The following is a 22433-nucleotide window of genomic DNA, read 5'->3' as shown; positions in this document are numbered from 1 at the left end:
AAGACCCTATTTTCAGGTTCAGAGTGGACATACAACTACACACACACACATGCGCGCACGCACACACACACGTACTCCCAGAGTCTCTGGCCCTTTCGGCAGAACCTCAGGTGTTTGGCTTACCCTTCCCTTATTCATCCATTTCTATTCCAGGGTGCTGACGGTCAACCAGGTGCCAAGGGTGAGCAAGGAGAGGCTGGACAGAAAGGTGATGCTGGTGCCCCTGGTCCTCAGGGACCCTCTGGAGCTCCTGGGCCTCAGGTGGGTAAAACTGAGCTCCCTAAGAATTGCCTCTGAGAAGCAGGGTTGCTGGGTACAAGAGGAAAGGACCTGGTAGACTGGACAGGCAGAGAATGGCTAGGAGCCTGTCAGTCAGTGGAAGGGATTTTCAATTGTCTGGGGTGTGGTCCGTGAGTATTTGGGTCGGGGTCTTGGAGGACCTGCACAAAGTACAGACTGTATCTCCACTGACCACAGACAGCCAGGACAAAGCAGCTGGTCTCTTGGGGAGAGGGATGACAGGGCAGAAAGGGCTTCCTGGGAGGTGCCTGGAGGGCTTCTAGAGTCTCCTGTTGGTGGGGCAGACAGGCCTCCTGTGACAGCTTCTCCAGGATGGGATCATATTGGCAGGAAGCTGTGCTTTGAAAACCTAGCCCGCAGGAGTCTGCTGTTGGGACTCAGATAGAAGCCTACCATTCTCCCCAGTCCACTGGGCCTCATTGTTTCCCTCTTTCCTTCTCAGGGTCCTACTGGAGTGACTGGTCCTAAAGGAGCCCGTGGTGCCCAAGGTCCCCCGGTGAGTGAGGCCCCTCAACCCCTACCTCACAAAGAAGGCTAGACCCTAGGCTCCTGGGGTAGGTGGTGTTCAAGAGTCTCCACCTGCTCCTTTCTCAGTACTGCTTATGCCACAGCTTAAGTCCATCCCCGAGTCAGGTGGGAGAGAGGGCACCCTAGGCTCACTGAAGCACTAAATGGCCCTCGTAGACAGGAGACCAAGGAGCCACACATACCTGATTCCATGGCCAGGCCCAGTGGGGCCCTTTCCCCCTCTAATCCCTTCTTGATGTTTTGTGACCCTTCACCCTTTGCCCACTCCCATTTCTGAGACACCCCCTATCCACCCTGCCAGTTTGACTCTTGACCCTCCTGAGGACTGAGATATTCAAGGACTTTCCTCTCTCCTCTTTTCTCCTCACATAGGGAGCCACTGGATTCCCTGGAGCTGCTGGCCGTGTTGGACCCCCAGGCTCCAATGTGAGTGTCACTCCTGGCTGGTATCTACCCTACTCCTGGCACAGGAGGCCCAGGCAGGGGTGGAATTGTCTGGGTCAAGAGAGCTCCAGGCTGGCTCCCATTTCCTCTGAGATGGAGCTCATTGACCATTAGGGTCCATCCCCATGGAGAGCTGGGAGCAGGGTTGGGATCATACATCTGCACTGACTTGGGTTTACCCCTCGAATAGCTGGTTTAGTGGGTAGAAAGGCTGGCATGACTGTCTTCAACATGGATACATTTCTTGAGCAAGTTCTGTGCACCTGGCTCCATGCTTTATAAGGAAGCCAGCAGATCCCAGATCTGACTCTTGGGGGGCTGCAGTGAGAGAGTGGTTACAGGGAAAAGTTATGCAGTTCACCAATGCCAAGTGCAGGAGAAGTGGGGCTGGGGCAAGCAGAAGGCATGGGGCTCAAGGAGCAAGGTTGGGGCTGTTCCTTTAGGAATGGGGAATTGAGAATGAGGGACAAAGCAGGAGGGATACCATGGGGATGGGAAAAAGCACAGTGGGCTGGTGGAACCTGTGCTGGCTGTCCAGAGCTCTCACAGAGGAGAGGAGAACAAAGAGATAGACAAGAGGTGTCAAGCTTCCCTTAGTGTGTATGGCAGGAGGGGATATGGAAGTCCCTCAAAGGAGCTGCTGTCTCTGAGGCTACAGTGGTTTGGAAGCCTGGATGAGAAGGTTGAGGCAAATTCTCACTTTCTGCATTTGCTCCTCACAGGGCAACCCTGGACCCCCTGGTCCCCCTGGTCCTGCTGGAAAAGATGGTCCCAAAGGTGCTCGAGGAGACAGTGGTGCCCCTGGCAGAGCTGGTGATCCTGGCCTCCAAGGTCCTGCAGGACCCCCTGGCGAGAAGGGAGAGCCCGGAGATGAGGGTCCTTCTGTAAGTCCCTCACCAGGCCTGTGCCAAGGTCCCTGAGCACAGGAGTGTAAGAAGCTTCTGAACTCACCTCACAAGGGTAGGAGGGAGCAGAGGCTGTGGGGATGAGAGAAGAGGAACTGCACAGAGAACAGAACCAGGAGGGCAGGAAAAACCATGGCCAGGTGGAGCCACCGCGTCCGTTCTCATTTCCTACCTCTCCTCTCAGGGTGCCGACGGTCCTCCAGGTCCCCAGGGTCTGGCTGGTCAGAGGGGCATCGTTGGTCTGCCTGGACAGCGTGGTGAGAGAGGATTCCCTGGCCTGCCTGGCCCATCGGTGAGTGAGAGATGCCCTTCCCTCCAGCCTAGCTGGGCCCCACTTGGCTCAGGCCTGAGGCTTTTAAGCTTGGGGTAGTGGGTGGCCTGGCCTCTGAAAAAATGTTATCCCACTCGGCACCCTCAGAATTGTCCCTGAGTCATGCCTATCCCCTAAAATGAGTGGTGGGCCCTGGACAGGGACACTTGGCATATACACTCATGGTCTTTGTCCCCACAGGGTGAGCCTGGCAAGCAAGGTGCACCTGGTGCATCTGGAGATCGAGGTCCTCCTGGTCCTGTGGGGCCTCCTGGCCTGACTGGTCCTGCAGGTGAACCTGGACGAGAGGTGAGTGGCGAATCCCCCTGGGGTGATTCTGACCAGAGAGAGGGGTCCAGTGCATCTCTGTGCTAGCCCAGCCAAGTCCTGGGGCCCTGGAGAAGGGGCTGTCAGGGTAGGCTGATAGGCCCAAGAGCATGGTGCAGTTGTGTGTGTGCATGTGGTGGGTGGGGGAACAGCACAGAGACCATGAGATAGGCAAGCAGGGAAGGGGGAAGACGAGAGGGCCAAGGGGAGATGGCAGAGAGAGTTCTAAGTGCATTCTTGTCTCCTTTGCCCAGGGAAGCCCAGGTGCTGATGGTCCACCTGGCAGAGATGGTGCAGCTGGAGTCAAGGTGAATATCTGGTATCTTCTGTTTGTGCTGGGATGGGGAGGACATTGACTCAGCCTAATAGGTCAGCCTGGGTAGCAAGCTGGAATCAGCCTTGTCTCAATCTGGAAGGAGCTTCTGTCCCTCCTCTTCAGGAATGTTCTTCTCTGAGTCTGAGTCCTCTTTCCTGACAGGGTGATCGTGGTGAGACTGGTGCCGTGGGTGCTCCTGGAGCCCCTGGTCCCCCTGGATCTCCTGGCCCAGCTGGCCCAACTGGCAAGCAGGGAGACAGAGGAGAAGCTGTGAGTATCCTTCATTCAGTAGAAGCTGGTGGTGGTCATTGTGGCTGAGTGATCAGGGAGTGTTTCCATGATGGCCCTCCCACAAGCTACAGGGCTGGAGGAACTCCCTGCATCCAGGGGTCTCTAGACCATGGGGACAGCAGCCTTGCTGCCCAGCCCAGGGGAAAATATGGAGGAGGGCAGTCCCTGCCCTGGCTTTTCCTTGACTCTGCTCTCACTCTGTCTTCACAGGGTGCACAAGGCCCCATGGGACCTTCAGGACCTGCCGGAGCCCGGGGAATCCCAGTGAGTATTGGAGCCTCCTGTGGTGGGTCCTTGACAGGGGTGGGCCTGGAAGACAGCGGGGACTCTGTTGTTCTTGGGACTTCTTGATTTAGGTGAAACAAACATAGGGCTCTGCTAACCCTGACCTGACCCAATCCATGTCTGTCTATATTGTTCCTAGGGCCCTCAAGGTCCCCGAGGTGACAAAGGAGAATCTGGAGAGCCTGGAGAGAGGGGAATGAAGGGACACCGTGGCTTCACTGGCCTGCAGGGTCTGCCTGGCCCTCCTGTGAGTGTCACTGTCTGCAGAGGGCTGCCCACGGCCTCACAGGGCTTCCCTTCCTGCTTTGATAGTTTGGGGTCATTCTCAGAAACTCCCTGGACAAACTCAGGGTGACTGATGAGGTAGAAAGGGAATGGGGTGGGACATATACCTGCTCCCAATTCCCAAAGTAGGTGTGTGTGTGTGTGTGTGTGTGTGTGCACTGACCTTTGCCCTTTGCCACTTCCTTCCACATAGGGTCCTTCTGGAGACCAAGGTGCTTCTGGTCCTGCTGGCCCTTCTGGCCCTAGAGTAAGTGAGATGGAGTTGGGGGATGGACAGAGCCTTTCTGGAGGGGTGGGTCAGTGTAGTGACCAGGGTTTCTAATTGTTGGTCATGGAACTCTGGGCTCAGGGGTCCTTACTCAGGATGTACCCTGAGGGAGGCAGGACCAGCCTGGCATCACGATGGCTACAAAAACACTTGTGGCCATATGATGATCACAGGAACAGCTCACAGCTGTCAGACAGATGCTTAGGTATCAGGGTTTTATAAACAGCAGTTAAGGAGGATAGGGAGCCATGGAGCTGATCTACTGGTCCTTGACCAAATAGAGGCCAATTGAGGGTGCCACAGCTGAGCAATATGAAGAACTGGGGGCTGAATAGCTGGTGCCATCATGATGACCTCCTAACTAGCTGCAGCTGCCCCTCAGCCTTCCCGGTGAGGTTCCTTCCTATCTCATCACTTCTTTTCTCTCCTGGCCTGTAGGGTCCACCTGGTCCTGTTGGTCCTTCTGGCAAAGATGGTGCTAATGGAATCCCTGGTCCCATTGGGCCTCCTGGTCCCCGCGGACGCTCAGGCGAAACTGGTCCTGCTGTAAGTGTCCTGAGTCCTTTCCTATGGTCTGAGGTGTCCCCAGCTCAAAGTCTCTTTTGGGGCATTAACCTGTAGCTAGTGGTGAAGTCATCCTTTATCCTGAGGTCTCCTGAGGGGCTCAGGGAACCAAGGATTGGTGCTGGGAAACAAAAGAGAGGGGCTAAGGAAGAAATGGAGAAGATGCTATGATTTTCTTGACCCTGGGCTTCTGCCCTTACTCCTGCCATGGGACTGGGAAGAGGATGCCCTAGTCTACTCTCACAGATGGGATCAGACACGAAGCTCTTCCCATGGTTCCTGACTGATCTCTCTGTTCCCTACTGCAGGGTCCTCCTGGAAATCCTGGACCCCCTGGCCCTCCAGGTCCCCCTGGCCCTGGCATCGACATGTCTGCCTTTGCTGGCATAGGCCAGAGAGAGAAGGGCCCTAGCGCCCTGGAGTACATGCGTGCTGATGAGGCAGCTGGTACCCTGAGACAGCATGACGCTGAGGTGGATGCCACGCTCAAGTCCCTCAACAACCAGATTGAGAGCATCCGCAGCCCCGAGGGCTCCCGCAAGAACCCTGCTCGCACCTGCCGGGACCTGAAACTCTGCCACCCTGAATGGAAGAGCGGTGAGCCTGGAGGACAGGGTTTCCTGCCCCAGAGAGTGAAGAGTCACCCCACTGGGCATGCCCTCCTTCAGTGGCAAGGCAGAGAAACCTTTGGTGTAGGGCCTGGAAGGTTTTGGCAGATGGTTGCTCTCCCATTTCACAGCAGAGAAGCTGTATCCCTAGCACCTGGCCTGCCATGGCAGAAGTGACTTCAGGGTGGATTCCATCCTGCTCTGGTCTTGACCTTCATGCTGGTGTCCTTTTTTAGTGTTAGATGCCCATCCAGATCTTCTTGCTCACATGCTCTTCTGTCTCCCCTCTCTTCAGGTCACACACAAGCTTTTCCCCAAACCCTGATTTCCCTGTAGGCCCTCTCTCCTTCCCAGGCAGTCTGGCCCTCCTGGGTTTTTGAGTCTGAGTCTGCTGAGCCTGATGGGGTGCTGCCTCTTCTCCTATAGGAGACTACTGGATTGACCCCAACCAGGGCTGCACCTTGGACGCCATGAAGGTTTTCTGCAACATGGAGACAGGAGAGACCTGCGTCTACCCCAACCCAGCAAATGTGCCCAAGAAGAACTGGTGGAGCAGCAAGAGCAAGGAGAAGAAGCACATCTGGTTTGGAGAAACCATCAGTGGTGGCTTCCATGTAAGTATCTGGGTACTCTAGGCCCAAGCTGGCTCCTCAGCCTTTCTTTTTCCCTGGATGTTTTAGCATCTTCCCCACATTCACTAGTTTTTCTCTGGGCTTGAGGGGAAAGAGAGAGGAGGAAGAGTATTTTTCCCATTTGGAGTTGAAAACAGATCCTCTAAGCTTGCTCCATTCCCTGGAAGCAGACATGTCCTCTCAACTCCCCACCACCCAACATCCCCATCAGCTCCTCTGATTCCTGAATAGTTGTCACCTCTGAAGCCCCTGATCCCAGTAATGCTGCCTCCCAGGCCTCATACCCTGGCTTTCTGCCCTCAGTTCAGCTATGGAGATGACAACCTGGCTCCCAACACAGCCAATGTCCAGATGACTTTCCTACGCCTGCTGTCAACTGAGGGTTCCCAGAACATCACCTACCACTGCAAGAACAGCATTGCCTACCTGGACGAAGCAGCTGGCAACCTCAAGAAGGCCTTGCTCATCCAGGGCTCCAATGATGTGGAGATCCGGGCTGAGGGCAACAGCAGGTTCACATACACTGCCCTGAAGGATGGCTGCACGGTGAGTGGGGCTGACTGGAGCTGCCAGAGAGAAGAGCTGCCCAGAGCCCGGAAGTCACCTGTGTGGGAGGGAGGGTTGGCCTATAACTGTGTCCTAGTCCTAAAGTGACAGATCATCAGAAATGTGAGTTTGAGTGGTTGTATTGAGAAGACAAGTTGAGTGACAGGTGAGGGAAAGGTACATATTGTTCTATCAGCTTGTCAACTCCCTGTCTTGGACAAATAAGACCATACCTGGCACACTCAGTGACTTCTGCAGAAGTGCTCATGTAATGTGTGTGGACATCCCTACAAGAGAAAGTAAAGAGGGGATCACAGGTGGGGATCCAGGTATGGGGAAGGAAAGGACAGGACAGGAGGGTGGAGGAGAACTCTGCTGCTAAGGACAGGAGTTGAAGTAGAGAGGACTTGAGCAAGACAAGAAGAGGTCTAGGGCCAGGCACAGTGGCACAGGCCTGTAATCCCAGTGGCTCTGGAGGCTGAGGCAGGAGGATCATGAGTTCAAAGCCAGCCTCAGCAAAACTGAGGCACTAAGCAATTCAGTGAGACCCTGTCTCTAAATAAAATACAAAATAGGGCTGGGGATGTGGCTTAGTGGCTGAGTGCCCCTGAGTGCAATTCCCAGTACCCCACAAAAAAGAAGAGGTCTAGGCAGCCTCGTATGTTTCACATTGTAGTTGTTCAGTTGTGGGTTCCTGGGAAGTTATCACTGGATTACAAAAGCATGGACTAAATAGCATCTCCTTTCTTTTCCCCTAGAAACACACTGGTAAGTGGGGCAAGACTGTCATCGAGTACCGGTCACAGAAGACTTCACGCCTCCCCATCATTGACATTGCACCCATGGACATAGGAGGGCCTGAGCAAGAATTTGGTGTGGACATAGGGCCTGTCTGCTTCTTGTAAAAACCCGAACCCAGAAACAACACAATCCATTGCAAACCCAAAGGACCCAAGTACTTTCCAATCCCAGTCACTCTAGGATTCTGCACTGAATGGCTGACCTGAACTGATGTCCATTCATCCCACCCTCTCACAGTTTGGACTGTCCTCCCCTTTCTAAGAGACCTGAACTGGGCAGACTGCAAAATAAAATCTCGGCATTCTATTTATTTATTGTCTTCCTGTAAGACCTTTGGGTCAAGGCAGAGACAGGAAACTAACTGGTGTGAGTCAAATGCCCCCTGAGTGACTGCCCCCAGCCCAGGCAAGAAGTCCCCACTGCAGGTGCTGGGCGCAGGAACTGTGTGTGTCCTACACAATGGTGCTATTCTGTGTCAAACACCTCTGTATTTTTTAAAACATCAATTGATATTAAAAACAAAAAATTATTGGAAAGTAAACATTGCCTTGTGCTTTGTTCTTTGTGTGTGTGTGTGTGTGCTTTGTTCTTTAGTGTGTTCTCCATTAGTCCTTGATTCTGTATGCATCAAGATGTGGCCCTGGGGCTGCCTTCTGTTGACTTTTCAATGGAGAGCAAGATTGGAGCCACACTGCCTCTTTTAGTGACCTCACACAAACATGCCTCTTTTGTAAACTTTGCACTGTGTGGAACCCAGGGATAAACCAGGACCAGAGACTAAGTCTATTTGTCAGCTTTGTGTTACTACAATGAAAACACCAGACACAGGCTATTTATGAAATAAGTGAGGCTTATTTTAGCTTTCAGTTCTGGAGGTTCAAATCCAAGATCAGGCAGTCCTATTGGTCTGGGCCTCTGGTGAGGGCAGCACATTATGGCAGTAATGTGTCTCAGAGCAAGTTCTCCCATCATGAGCCAGGAAGCAGAGTGAGAGGAAGACACTGGGCCCACAATCCCTTCTGAGAGCACACCCCCAGTGACCTGAGGATCTCCCATGAGGCCCCTCCTCTCCAAGTTTCCACCACCTCCTAGTAGCATCACTCTGGGGACCAAGACTTTAACATTGGGAACTTTGAGGGACCCAGTGTCAAACCATAACATGACAATTCAGGAAGAGAGACATCTCCAAGGGATTGCCTTGCTCTCCAGAGTAACCACTGAACACAGTTCAGCAAGAGGCATGGCGCACCATGAATTTAGAGGGCAAGGTCTTGTGTGGGCCATATCCTGCTGGGTGGGAGAGAAGGTGGAGTGAAAAAGCAGGCAGGAGGGCAGGAGGACTAGAGGGGACCCTGGTAAGTGCCCATTAGCAACCAGGATATTTATTTGCATCTTTCAATAAGAATCTTAGGTCAGGTAGAGGTGGGTTATTAACCTCCATCCTTCCTGCCCCTCCCCATTTCTCTTTCCCACCCCTCCTTCTGGCCCCCATTCTTCACTTCTTGGGCTGGCACTTAAAGCTTCCACTCATCTCCCCTGAATACCAGACTTAAGAATGGACAGCCTCCCCTTTCTCTCTACTACCAGGTGCCCCTTGCTTTCCAGTGCCTTGGGTAGTGTAGAAGTGAGCAAGTTGTTCCCTTCTCCACTAGAGGGCCCCATGGGTGGTGGTGTGTGAAGTGGATAGCAGATAGGAAACCAGTCAGAATCCATGACAATTTCTCTTTTCTTTTTTCTGCGGTACCCAAGGGCACTCTACTGCTGAGCTACATCCCCTACCCTTATATTTACTTTTTATTTATTTATTTTTTAATTTTTCAGACAGGGTCTCACTAAGTTGCCCAGGTTAGCCTTGAACTCGTGATCCTACTGCCTCAGCATCCAAGTCACTGGGATGATTTTTATAAAACCAATTTTAAAAGATCTGGCACAGCTAATAAACCAGAGAAGCAAAGCTTTCTCTGCCTCCTTCTCCCATCCCTGCCCACTTCCTCTAGATTAAGTTGACAACTTTTCTATTAAAGAAATACTAAAATTAAGTTGGATTTGTTGGTATCAATACCAACTTATGATGTACACTTAGTTGAATGAAGTGTGCCTTACCAGGTTTAGCTCATGGAAAAAATAAAGCAAAATTACAACGTGTTAATTAAAAATACAGAATAGTTATCATCTCATAAGTACAAGTAACCCTTCCACCGATCAAGAGAGCTAGTGAGGGCAAGAAAAGCAGGTGAGGTATATGGATATTTAGGAAAAATTTCCTTAGATAATAGGTGGAGTTGAAGAGTTCAGTTCTAACCTGTCAATCCAACTGGAGCCCATATGGCTTCCTTGCTCACTCCACTCATGGCAACAGCAGCAGAGCTTCCTATTCTTAATAAAGTAGTTCAATAGATTGTGACCTCCAGCTTAGACCCCTGCAAAAGAAGTCCCAGGGTCTCCAGCTGACCCCTCACAACCCATTCACTTCCTAGGTACTTAGTAAAACCTGGAAATAATAACAGCTGCTCTACAAAGAAAGAGAGACTCAGCCCGAGGACTCAAGGACGTGGAACAGAATGCCCTGCATATGTGGGCATCTACCGTCAAATTGAAATGCAAGCCCCACCAGGGCAGGGATGCAGTGCTGTTTGACGGACTGTTGCTCTCCCCACAGGGCAAGGTACGAGTAAACCAGTAACTGGAATCATTGCTAATTCCCCAGATCCCCGATGCTCCAGGAAAGGTAGGACTCTACAGAAAGAATAACCTGTCAGGTGAGTTCCTGAGCAAGTGGGACAGAGCAGGCTCACTGATTATGAGGGCTGGGTCAGGTTACTTTTCCTGTCTTGAGCCTTCTCCTCTCTGTGAAAGTGTCTGGCATAAAAGCCTTTGAACTAGGAGCCAATGCCTGAGTTCCAGCAAAGACTTACTCTGAAGTCCTTTGAATCCTGAATAAATCATGGAACAACTTCTGAAATTATGTCTACTTCTAAACAAGTGGAGGAGCACAGAATCTTAAAGGAATGCTGACACAGTGATGACAAATTTTACTTATAAAGAAAAAGAATTATTCTGCTCAGCAGTTGGGGTGGGGGACACATCTGGGACCATATTGATTCATGCACAGTTTTTAACAAATAGGCCAATTTCACCTCACCCTCCCAGCACTGGGGATTGAACACAGTGGTACTGTCACTGAGTTTCATCTCTATCCCTTTTTATTTATTTATTTTTTGAGTTTCCCAGGCTGGCCCCAAACTTGTTACTCTCCTGCTTTAGCCTCTCAAATCACTGGGATTACAGGTGTGCACCACCAGGCCCAGCTGATTATTTTAGTAATTGTTCCATACTTTGGGCTATAATCCCAAGGATAGTTGACCCAGAGATCATAGGGTCTTGCTGTGAGGTAACTAGGGCTACAGAATAGTTACTGGAGATAAACTGTGGTCTAGATGGGGCCTGGTGAAGATGAAAGGCTTGTGTAGACTTCTAGCTACATCACTCAAAAAAAAATGCATCAGAAACTGCAATCTTTGGCATACAACGGGAGCCCAATGCTTTTTTTTTTTTTTTTGGTTGCCAGTGGACCTTTATTTTCATGAGGTGCTGAGAATCGAACTCAGTGCCTCACACGTGCTAGGTAAGCACTGTACCACTGAGCCACAACCCCAGCCCACTCAATGCTTTTTTTGGAATGAATAAACTACAAATAAATGGAGATTTCTATAGGTAGCAGCTCTTCAACCAGGTGATATGGTATAGGCCAAGCAGAAGCTATAGAGAAGTGATCTCTAACAAGCCTCATCTCTAAGAAATGTTCTTTGCAAATTTCAATCCACTGGAAACAATGGTGATGGTAATGATACCTGAGCCAACAACTTCCCCTTTCTAATTTGGGATGGCTGAGAGAAAAATTTAGGCATTTGCTCAAGAATTGACAGGCACCATGATAAAATTATGCAGAGCATCCCCAAGTACAGTTTGGGATGCTAAGACTATAAGTAGGTATGAGAATTTGTAGCATCAAAACCAGACTTATTGCTATATGTTTAGAGAATTTAACTGTTCTCACTTAAATATTAACTGGATTTTAAGTTAATATCAAGAAGCAAGACACACAGTCACAAAAAAAAAATGACTCAAAACTGAAATGAGTAGTTTTTTCAAAATCACAAATACACTACAGAGGGTATTTGGAAAATGGAAAAACTAAAAAGAAAATACAGAAGAGTGAACATCTTCAGGAGTTCGGGGCATGTTCTGACTAGGGCAACTTCTTTAGAAGTAGTGCTATTCCTTCACCAAGATCTCTCACTACCACCGCTATGTATACTCCTCACATCACACCGTTAACACCGAAACTCCTGCGTTCAATCTTTGATGGTAGTCAATGTCAGTCAACAGTCATTAAATTTAGCCTTAATGTGCTCGATCCTCTGCAAATTTGTGGCTGCAGGCCATCCTCTGGTGGTTGAGAGGGTAGAGACAGTTGAAGAAACTTCCAACTTCAAACCGGTTTCCCTTATTAAGGACAAAAGTCACACTGGGGGTGGTCAGGGGATTTACTCCTCAGGCATCTCTGCCCTGCCTTTTCCAACCTCCAGGGGTACTGTCTGCTCTATTCTGAAAAGTAATAGGGCAGCCAGTTGCCTGGAGAGGCAAATGAAGTGAGGCTGCTTGCTGTGACAGTGCTTATGAGGGCAGCAAGTTGTCTGGGCTCCTTTTCTGTCCTTTCCACAGTGGACTCTGTACTGATTCACTTACTATTCCCCCAGGGTTGTCTAGGCAATCAGAGACACAGAAGAATCAAAAGCAGTTTATTTTTCTATCAAACCCTCAATCCATGTTCCAGCCAATGGATGAAGGGTAAACCAAGCCCCACATAGACTTTTGGTAGAAACAAATGACTACAGGAAAAGAAAGAAAGAAAATCTTTCTTTTAAGAGCTTCTAGGCATTTGGGAATAGATCAAACAAATGCACACATTGAGTGGTTCCGTGCTGTCTTCTTTCGGGTATTCCAGGGGTCCCCCTGATGCTACTTCTGTGCAGACGAGGCACTGATATATCTGCAGATGCACTAACAGTCCTATCTTCACGCCACTCTGTGATTTGATAACCAGAACCATGGTATGATTTCAGCTTATAATGCCTCAAGAACAGTTAAAAAGATTTGAATTAAATTCTTCAAGCCTTTATTGAGGGCCGACTATTTGCTGGGCACAGGCTAGGCACTGGGCAATATTCTGCTGGTTCTGAGAAATATACATGGTGCTACAGGGAGGAGGTTGCAGGAGGGTGTTTGCTGTGGACTAAGAGAAACAATTCTTCTTCTTCTTATACCACCTGGGATCAGTATGGAATTCAGGCTCTGGGAACAGATGCTGGGCTCTCTTCTATAGGTACTGCCATTGGAGAACTGAGAACAGATGCTAAACAGCAGTGGAATTTGCTCCACAATCCACATAGTGATGTGTCTCCAAGGAGCTCTGGGTCATGTGACCAATATATAAAATTTTCACTGAAGTTCTAGGAAAAAGAAAACCAAGAAGAAATGAAGTAAGCAAGGAAAATTGCCCAAAGTTGCTTGCAAATTCAGGCAACAATATCCATGGGCTCCAGGCACATATCTTCATCATTATATAACCAGGAGGTCAGAGGATCCTTCTGTACTCTTATGTCATGAGGTAATCTTCTAAATAAATGGTTCTTAACCAGGGATGATTTTACCCCATAAGACTGGCAACACTGGAGACATTGTGGGTTGTTCCAACCAACGACAGAGGGACTGCTATCCCAAGCTAGTAGGTAGAGATCAGGAATGCTGTTAAACATCCTACATGAAGAGGACAGTTGCCTACAAAAAAATTGTTTCTGGCCCAAAATATCACCAGTGCCATTCTGAGAACCCTTGCTCTATCCTCACATTTCAAATGTCGTAGTAGACCCCGTTACCTGCAAATTTGACAGTCATGGGTCCATGAATAATTCTGAAGTTACATGACACATGGTAATTTGTGTGGCTAGGGAGTAAGTCCAGTCAAATACCTAGTACTTACACCTTGAGAAAGCTTTTCTTTCTTTACTGGTCTCATTAGGATTCTAAAGGGATCAAGTGTACTTATAGTTAAACTAGATCCCATTTCATAGAGAAAATGACAATGTTCAATACTTTGCTGTGAACCTGATGACTTATGAGGGGATCTGGACACCACATCTAGAGAACACCAAGGAGCTTTGGGATCTTTTGGGCTATGTGCCTCTGAGCAAGGGCACAGGGTCCAACAGTTTAAGACATCAGGGTAGGGAAGCAAGGGACATACCGCATGAAGATCACTATGTTGTGCACCAGGATATCAGGTAATGTACAGAAGAAGCTACCAAGCAGCAAATACAGAGACAGGCAGTTTGATTTAAAACAGAAAAAAAAAAAGAAAAAAAAAAAAAAAAAGAAGAAGAAGAAGAATCAGTAGAAGGGTACAAAATTATGTGGGATGACTCCCAACACCCACCCTTCGGACCCAAACGCTGCTAAGGCCCACCAGTTCTGAGCCCCCAGCAAGGGTCATTCCCATCTTTTCACATTGTGACCCTTTTTTGTTTTTTCGAAAATGCTGGAGCTTGGTAATGCTGTTTTTAGTGGGTTAATGATCTCTGAGAAATTCCAGCATTTTAATCACATATAAAATGATATCTCTTCCAAATAAACCTTAATACAGCCAAAGCTAGGGAGCCTACAGGCCAAAGGTTGGGACTTAAGGCAGGGTTAGTCCCCAGACAACTGAGCACCGCTCTGAATTCCTTTCCTCTGGTAAAAAGCACACACAAAAAGAGTGTTGTCCTTACTACACATAAGAAAACGGTCCTCCCATTTCAGCCTTCACTGTAAAATTCACCTGAAAAAAAGAAACTGGAGTCAGTCTGTGGCCAAGTAGGCTTGACACAGGACAGCACTATTATTAGAAACCCACAGACCCTGGATCACTGTTCCGTCACATACAAAATATGTCCCCAAGACTGACCCTAATATAGTTTATGAGCCTCTAATAACTACTCTGACCTCTTCCCTTCTGAGAGGCCAAAGGACTTCAGACTATAATGCCACCTCTTTTTGATGTGTGGTGAGTCTTTCTTTTACAAATTCTTTTGCTCCCCAAATTCTTAAATGCTAGCTATTTTCTTCCTCCTTCTCCATAACTGTTCATAATTATAGAGTCGATTAGGTCTTCCTCATCAATAGGTGCCTACACATGGAAACCAGAAGAAAAGGAAAGCAGCTGTGTATCCCTGCAGCACTTACTTTCCTCCTACACTGCGGGACAGGGACCCCCAAAACACAGCTTACCAGTTGCTCGCTCCGTGGTGGAATGAGGGACATGTTAGTGGTCACATATGTGCCAACCACTGTGTTCATGTACTGAACCTGGCTGGACAGTCTAGTCACTGCCACAGGGTAGAAGTTGGAGTTTCTGATTTTCAGGGTGGCCTGCATCAGGGCAAGCGAGGAAACAAGTGTAAGTGCCTGGTCCAGGACTAGCAGGTGCACAACCCAGGAAGTGAAGCTCCAGGTCTTACCGTGATAGCGAGAATTACAAGCGAGTCCCGTTTATTAAATGTGACTTTCACCACTTTGATGCCATCATCACCCACGAGGACTGAATGTGGAAACAGGAAGAAAACCACCAAGCCAGATGCCAGGAGACAGAGCAGGACCGACAGAAGGACATACTGCTTACTGCAATGACACAACACATGCCCGACAGGTAGTCAGATCATGGTGCAACCGACCAAGGTTCAATACAAAAGTGGAAGCAAAGGGGAGAATGAAAGGAGAATACAAAGCCAGGAACAACAAACCAGGCAGAAGGGGTGGAGCAGAAGAAGCCTTTTAAAACCTGTTTGGACACTGTTAAGAGAAGCCAAAGAGAGGAGCTGTGTGGACAAAGACATTTCCTCACTCTCAGGACACCCTACTTCTCCAATTCCTTCCAATCTTACCCCTTCACTCGGCCCTTATAACATTTCTAGCTTCAAGTTTCTTTTCCCAGATAGTGATGGGGCCAGAAATACCTTTCTTGGGCAAAGAGTAATAAAAGAAATGGGCATTTATAAAAACAGATGTAGTTTTCATGGAATTAACTTGCACTCTTACATATAAAAAGGAATAGCAACAGGAGTGGGTATTAACAGGTGACAGGCAATTAACTCACGTTCTTTGAGGGCGCAATCTCTGATCACTATGTGGGATCAAAGCCACCAATTCATTGACTTGCTCTGGAAAAGAATGAAGTGTGTATTTTGTAAATCCCATCTACTTGGCAGTACTTTTATTCGCACTTCAGCCTGCCATGGCAAATACTTTCCTGGGATTAGACATTTAAAAAGTATAGTTTTACATTTTAGGTCTAATGAACAAGAAAAAAGTAAATTTATAGAGAATGTGAGAAATTACAAAACACCTGAAAGTAGTGCGAGGTCAGTGAAGTTGAGAAACCTGGGATCTTATTCTGGTTTTACTGCAAGGCCACTTGGCAGTCATCAACCTCTCAAAGCAACTGTTTACTCACCCTTAATATGAAAGTTTAGAGTAAATGTTTTTTAAGCTCTAAACTTTGTGAGTCTCCATCTAAACTCTTAAGACTCTCTGAGGGCTTACTAAATAATAGATAATCCTGAACCTAGCCCAGGCTCCTCTCCTTAACATATGTTTGTTTCTCCTCACCTGATACATTTTGCTGATCTTGGGCTTCACTATCTGCTTCTTTATAAAGAAGCTTCCAAGATGGCCCACCCACAAAGCTGTGCCAGTCCTTATGAGCAAGAGCAATAAAGATATGTACCAAACAACCCCACAACATAGGAAGAAGAATATTCAAAACCACGGTGGGAGTGGGGATAAAAGAGTGGATGTGAAGAAAAGAAAGGGTTTCAAATATAAGCAGACCAAGAGAAATTGCAGAATCTGCCCCAAGTGTATCAAGTCAGCTGAGCTGGCTTCAAAATCAGTAAAGGACTACAAAAATATTGTTGCCTAAGAGAAAAGCTGTTGGAGCAAACCTCTGCCTTAACCGGGAATCTGTCCTTCCCTGATCACCATATTCTCACCTGTTGGGATATAGCCTGTTCCTTGGCACGTGAGACAGGTGATGCTATCCCTCCCTGTGAACTCCACATATGGGAACTGAGCAATGGCTTCTTCCTGCTCTAGATCAGTCAACAAAGCCTCCCTGTCATCTTCTTTCTTTCGCTTGCAGGAGGAAGGGTGTGTAAAGGCAGACTGTTGAGACCCCATGGCCGTGATGTGCCACGTGTGTCATGTCCTAGATGAAAAGAGGCAAATAAGTGCATGTTAGCGTCCACAATGAGCCACGACAGAAGACGCTGCTTCTTTCTATAAGAAAAGTGAACACACACACAAATTAGAGGTTGCCATCCTGAGTGTGAGTCCAACAACTGCACAATTTCTACCCGGACACTCACTTTGTAGCACTGCTCTCCCCTCTATATACAGAGGGGGCCATGGGGCCTGCCTTTTGCCAACCTACCCAGGCCCTCACCATCTTGGGACTCGCCCCAGCCACCTGGTCCAGTTCGCCCTTTCCTCTCCACTATCTGCAGACTGTGTCTTTCTCGAGAAAACCTTCCTGAACAAACAAGCGAACCAAATTAATAACAGGCCTTAGCGAACCCCATCCTCCTCCACTCCCAACCCCAAGGGGCGGGCTCAGGTCACGCCCCCTGCAAAAGCGATGTTCGGATCTCATCAAAGTCGCCCAGGCGGAGCGAACGCCAGCGTCCCCTAACCTGCACGGCTCGAACTCCCGGCAGCTCCTTCCCGGGCTCTCCCTCAGCCACCTAATCGCTCCAGCGGGTTTATACCTGCCTCTTAGGTCCTTGGAGCTGCTGGCAGTCGGTGCGCAGGCGCAGAACGGCTAGTGGGCGCGCGGGGACGGCGGCGTGCGCTCGCGCCTGCGCTCTCGAAGCGTGAGAACTTCCCTTCCACCGTGCAGCTGTCGCGCTCCTTCTCGCCGGTAGACGGCAGCAGAGAGCCGAAGAGGGCGGTGACCCTGGAGGCTGGTGGAGCGCCTGGTCCATGGAGAGGTCGGTGCTTCGCTGCTCCCAGAAACACTGGGAAAGCCTTAAGTCTTTGGAACTGGGCAACTCAGCTGCGGGAGGAGGAAGGCGCCACCGGTGACCAAAGCCATTCGCGTTGCACAGGGGCTTTGTAGACGTTGAGGGTGTAAAGTCGAACACCCAGAACCTGCCCTCGGTCGCGTAGAGGCTCGAGACTCTTCGGCAGCCCACTCTAGGATTGTAGATAACAGTGCGACTGGAGGGCGCGCAAGTAGGAGAGTCCCCTAGCACAACTTGGGGAAACTTCCAGGGCGACTCCTGTCGGCTTCTCTCAGGAACAAACTCAAGAACTGAGCTTTGAAAGTTGGATGCGTTGGGGAGTAGATTGACTCTGCTTCGGTACCTCGCGGTCCCGACCTTACGCAATACAGGCATGGACATAAAAGGCTAGAGAGCACTTATAACGGATGGGGTTGTACATGCTTCCAGGCTGAGCTTAGCCTGTAGCAGAAGGAAGTGAGGCACACATTGAGCAGCTGAAGTTACTAAAGATGATGTGGGAAGAGGAAATATTCTGAAATTTTATCAAGGAGGGACCCATTTGGTAATTGACAGGCTGTACACCTGATTTCTCTTACTTCCATATTCTCCTCATTCACCCGCTGCTGTCTAGCCACCTGCCAACTTGCTGGCCCTGAGTCTTCAGTGTGAAGCAACAAGGAATCATTGCTCCCTTTCTTCTTATTTAAACAAATCTATGTTGTTGGGAGGACAAATGCTCAACCAAAGATACATTTCCCAATCTGTTTTGCAGATAGAGGTGGCCATGTGACACTGTTTTGGCCAATGAGGTGAAAGAAGTTGTATGGAACTTTTGGGAAAGCTCCTTAAAAGGGTTGGAGCCTCAATTGGTCTTTTAATCTTACTATTTGGAATTTAGACTTGATGTTGGAGATAGGGAAGTGACCTTTAACCACGAGGCAGGAAGTGTGTGCTAAGGAAGGCTAGGTTGAAGGGTAAAAGTCCATGATGGCATCTGGAGTTATGATCAGGTCCTGGGTTCTCATTACAAGCCTGTTTGGGGGGTGTCTTCTCATAGTGGGATGCAATCCTAACAGATACAGACACAGAGCTACTTATAGAAAAAAACAGCTTGTTTTAAGCACATGCCATGTGGGCCACACTTAGGTTTCTAACCTCTTGCAACTTCAGCCCTCAAGGTACTTGCCCTTTGAAAGAGGAAGACTTCTGTCTTCCAAGTCAGTCTTTCCTGTCTGAGGAGTTGCCTCCTTCTGGTATTTCACCTGGAAAATGACCTCTACTGAGAACCCATCCTCTTTAACTTCATGGATGTCACCTCAGTTCATGACCTCTACTGGACACCCTGCCCAGGACAGGGTGCAATAAACCTACATCTGCATTATGGATGGACATTACAGAGGGATTACAGACTGTCCCAGAGTAGAAGAAATGAGTCAGCCACCTGATTCATATCAGCTGAGGAGGAAGAAGAGGAGCCCAGAAGAAGGTAGAGGGTGGGGATGCTTTCAAAAGGGAGGGAAACAGTCTAAGGGCTTGGAGCCTGTGGTCAGGGAGAGGCAGGGCTTGGGATTGATTGGAGATTGGAAAGAAGTCTGGGGCATCACTAGCAAAACCTGAAACTCTCTGACAGTCTACTTCCAAAAGAGTGTCTTGGGACAGATAGATTGGACTTTCTAGTGTGGCTTTTATTGCTTCTTTTCTCCCCAACACACAGCTTGGTACATAGTAGGCCCTTGATAAATGCTTTTAGAACCACATAACCTGGAGGGTGGCCAGGATGGCCTGGGGAGTAGTCCCAGCATCTGCTGGAGCCATCTGGGAGACAGTTTTAATTGGGCAGTACATTCCTAAGAAGACAGCCATCACTTCTCACTTGTGCCTGGCTTCCAGGTTTGTCTCACCATCCTGGTTAAGAGCAAGGAAGTTACTGCAGACATGAGCTCACTGGGGCTTTCCGGGTGGGCCAGGGCAGAGTGGGGCCAATTGGGCATTCTTGCCCTTCCAACCTCCTCCATGGCCATTGTGTACTATGGGCCCCACAGGCTGAAGGCAGTGGAGGCCTGAAAGAGTTGCTGGTCCTAAAAGACCATGAGGAGGAAGGGAAGGTCAGGGAAGAGCTCTGCTCATCTCTGTCCTTTCCCCACTGATGCACAAGGACAGGATGGTGCAGGAGGGTATTCAGGACTGTGTTGACCTCCCTTTGCACTGCTGGAACTGAGATTTACATTTGGAAGTCTTCATTCTGCCTCCTTGGTTTATCCCATGAATGAGAAAATTGTTTGAGGTTGAATGAAATAACTTAAATTTTCAAAAAGTGGAAACACCTACACCAGAATCAAGTAGTCTGTCTCCTTATTCGGTGTACTTTACAGAAGGACCTGATGACTTGCTAAAGCTTGGAGAGTCCCTTTACTGCTGCCACTGTGGTACACAGGTAGATTTAAGGGGCACCAAAAACCCCTTTTTATTTAATGGAGGCTGTGTTTATTCTCATGTGAATCAGGGATCTCAGAGCCCAAAGCTCTGTCCTTTCTACAGCAAAGAAGTGGTCCCACCCTCTGAAGTTCCAGGTTCAGTTCTGCAAGGGAAGAAAAGTCTAAAGGGAGAAGGGGGAAGGAAAGTTCCCTTGCATTTAAGAGCAGCACACAGCCACAGAGTATTCTACCACTTGTGTGTCACTTCTTTGACGAGAAGAAGCTGTTATTCCCATTTTATTTGGTGGAGAAATGGAGACAGGAAAGCTGATTTGCCCCAGCTTTGGTGGGAGGGTCCAACTGGATATTGTGGGTTTTCTTCTCCCAAGTTTTCACTTTTTGCTTTTTCTATGCTTTTTGCTAATTCCTATGAACAATGGTTATAGGCAGAGAGTTCACAGACCTTTTCTAGGAAGAGGGGGCACAGAGGGTGCATAAAGAAGGAAGAGCTCCAGGCAGGGGGTGCACCCGCAGTAGTCATAAGCAGGGAGCTCTGCTTAGAGGGGTTGAACCTGAAGGGGGCCAAGGCCTTATGACTTCAAGAAACTGACAGCCCACCACACCACGTAAAGGGACCTATCCCCCACAAAGCCGCAGTTGGCCAAATCAGTCTGCAATGCCAGGCTGTCCTCAGCTCCTTCCCAGAGTAGCATCATTGAGCTGCCTGAGGGACTAGGGAGGGAGGGTCTCACCTGCACTGTGTTTCCTTTGATCTAAATCAGGAATGCTCAGTAGGAAGTGTGACTCTTCCTCCCCAAACCCAGCTAGGAAAGAAAAAAAAAAAAAAAAAAAAAAGATCCTGTTTTTTTTTTTTGTTTTGTTTTTGTTTTTGTTTTTGTTTTTTAAATTATAAGCCAACCTAAATCAAACTCAGAGTTCCCTCCTGACTGACTGGCAGGAAATTTAATCTCCATGATGATTGAAACCACCTCTGCCTCCCCAAGATCACTCAAAAGTTCTGAAGCTTTGCTTCCTAGAGCCTGGAGGACCTCTCATCTTTGGTGTGTGCCCTGCTGAGCCCCTCGTTCAGCACCCCACAGGCCTCTGCAGCTCTGGGATTGGAGAATTTTGGGCCAGGTAGGCAGAGCTGATGCCCCCGCCTGGCATGCTCAGTGCGCAGTGTAGCCACCCCCTGGAGGCAGTGATGTCAAGGCTACCAAGGTCTCCAGCCCTCCCAGGTCCCACCAGCTAGCTCAGCTAAGCCCCTCCCCCTGCACTCAGTCTCGTCTTGCTCTCCAGTGGTTTTCCTCTTCTCCTCAACAGAACTCAGGAATACCTAATACCACCTCTTCAGGAAGCTCAGGCACTCACAGAAGACATTTCGAGGAGTTGTCTTCAGGAGATTAAAAAAGAAAAATTCCCACCGGATAGAAATCAAAGAAATCTGAAAGGTTAAATTGTTTCCTTGGAACAGGGGACAGAAACAGGCATTCCCCATATACAAACTAACATCTTAAAACTAACATCTGAACCAGATTTTCTTGTAAGGAACCTACAGACCAAGCAGGCTAATAACTGACCCTTGAACACTATTAACTGTCCCCAGGGTGAGTAAGGCATTGAGAAGGCATCAACACCATGCAGTGACTTTGAGGACTTAGTCCTTAACAATTACCTAAGTCCATTTACTGCTGGCAACCTGAGAAACAGGTGCTCCAGGGAGTAGCGGTGAGTGAGCTACAGGTGCGCTGTAAGCTGCTGCCATTCCCCTTCTACGGATGTGATGGGCACTGTGCTAAGAGCCAACACCCCAGGGGCAGGTGTGGGAGGAAGGCTGCCAGGGCTGGGGAAATTGGGGACCTATGTCTGAGAGTGGGTTTGCTGGATTTGAACTACCCACTGAGTGAGTGATGAAATCCAGGCAATTTTTATTTGTAATTGTAACTGCTGTTTATTTGATAATATAATGGAAGACTTACAGGTTTTCTTATTTTTACTGTACAATTCCCTTTGTATACCATTCCTTTTTTTATTCTAATTAGGTATACATGACAGTAAAATGCATTTTGACACATGATACATAAATGGAGTATAACTTCTCATTCTTCTGGTTGTGCATGATGTAGAATCACACCAGTGTGTAGTCATATATGCACATTGGGTAATAATGTCAGATTCATTCTACTATCCTTCCTTCCCCATGCCCCCTCCCTCTCCCCTCTGTCTAATCCAAAGTACCTCTGTTCTTCCCTAGCACCCTCTTATTGTGAATTAGCATCTGCATATCAGAGAAAACATTTGACCTCTGCTTTTTGGGATTTGCTTATTTCGCTTAGCATGATATTCTCCAGCTCCATCCATTTACTGGCAAATGCCATAATTTCATTCTTCTTTATGACCAAGCAATATTCCAGTGTGTATATATGCCACATTTTCTTTATCCATTCATCTGATGAAGGGCACCTAGGTTGGTTTCACAAAAAAAATAATAATAATCCAATCAATAAAT

General features: G+C 48.5%; 2 protein-coding genes across 5 annotated transcripts in view; one reads left to right on the top strand and one right to left on the bottom strand.

Moving 5' to 3' along the window:
- Col2a1 (collagen type II alpha 1 chain) overlaps positions 1-7922 on the top strand; it is a 30796-nt gene extending 22874 nt beyond the window's left edge. Inside the window, exons 39-54 of one of the 2 annotated variants that reach the window (XM_047549053.1) lie at positions 154-208; positions 789-796; positions 1201-1254; positions 1995-2156; positions 2362-2469; positions 2689-2796; positions 3069-3122; positions 3293-3400; positions 3632-3685; positions 3846-3953; positions 4185-4238; positions 4698-4805; positions 5132-5420; positions 5858-6045; positions 6367-6609; positions 7368-7922. In XM_047549053.1, coding sequence (XP_047405009.1) covers positions 154-208; positions 789-796; positions 1201-1254; positions 1995-2156; positions 2362-2469; positions 2689-2796; positions 3069-3122; positions 3293-3400; positions 3632-3685; positions 3846-3953; positions 4185-4238; positions 4698-4805; positions 5132-5420; positions 5858-6045; positions 6367-6609; positions 7368-7514 — 1848 coding nt within the window. In that variant the 3' untranslated portion in view covers positions 7515-7922. Of the gene's footprint in view, positions 1-153; positions 262-742; positions 797-1200; positions 1255-1994; positions 2157-2361; positions 2470-2688; positions 2797-3068; positions 3123-3292; positions 3401-3631; positions 3686-3845; positions 3954-4184; positions 4239-4697; positions 4806-5131; positions 5421-5857; positions 6046-6366; positions 6610-7367 lie in introns of both variants that reach the window. The other variant, XM_047549052.1, reaches the window with a different exon arrangement.
- A 4274-nt stretch (positions 7923-12196) lies between these two features.
- Positions 12197-17396, bottom strand: Tmem106c (transmembrane protein 106C). 3 transcript variants are annotated; one of them, XM_047550133.1, is made up of 8 exons: positions 17278-17396; positions 16500-16714; positions 15605-15668; positions 14970-15129; positions 14740-14880; positions 14241-14290; positions 13718-13771; positions 12197-12923 (listed from the first exon to the last, which is right to left on the bottom strand). In XM_047550133.1, the coding sequence occupies exons 2-8, from the start codon at positions 16684-16686 to the stop codon at positions 12827-12829; spliced, it is 753 nt and encodes a 250-aa protein (XP_047406089.1). In that variant the 5' UTR covers positions 16687-16714; positions 17278-17396; the 3' UTR covers positions 12197-12826. The 3 variants fall into 3 exon arrangements, with proteins under 3 accessions (XP_047406089.1, XP_047406088.1, XP_047406087.1); XM_047550132.1 differs by having other exon boundaries at positions 17274-17322; XM_047550131.1 differs by having other exon boundaries at positions 17199-17312.
- Between the last annotated feature and the right edge of the window lie 5037 nt (positions 17397-22433).

The sequence above is a fragment of the Sciurus carolinensis genome, chromosome 4 (assembly GCF_902686445.1).
Source record: "Sciurus carolinensis chromosome 4, mSciCar1.2, whole genome shotgun sequence".
Classification (NCBI taxonomy): Eukaryota; Metazoa; Chordata; class Mammalia; order Rodentia; family Sciuridae; genus Sciurus; species Sciurus carolinensis.
Note: the sequence above shows the minus strand (reverse complement) of the source record. Positions and strands in the feature narration are given on the sequence as shown.

Excerpts from the sequence above, each read along its gene's own strand:
- Tmem106c (XM_047550133.1), bottom strand. The coding sequence starts at position 16,686 with ATGGGGTCTCAACAGTCTGCCTTTACACACCCTTCCTCCTGCAAGCGA. Across the intron at positions 15,669-16,499 it reads AACAGGCTATATCCCAACAG|AGCAAGTCAATGAATTGGTG; the intron begins GTGAGAATATGG and ends ATTCTTTTCCAG. Across the intron at positions 14,291-14,739 it reads CACCACGGAGCGAGCAACTG|GTGAATTTTACAGTGAAGGC; the intron begins GTAAGCTGTGTT and ends TCTTTTTTTCAG.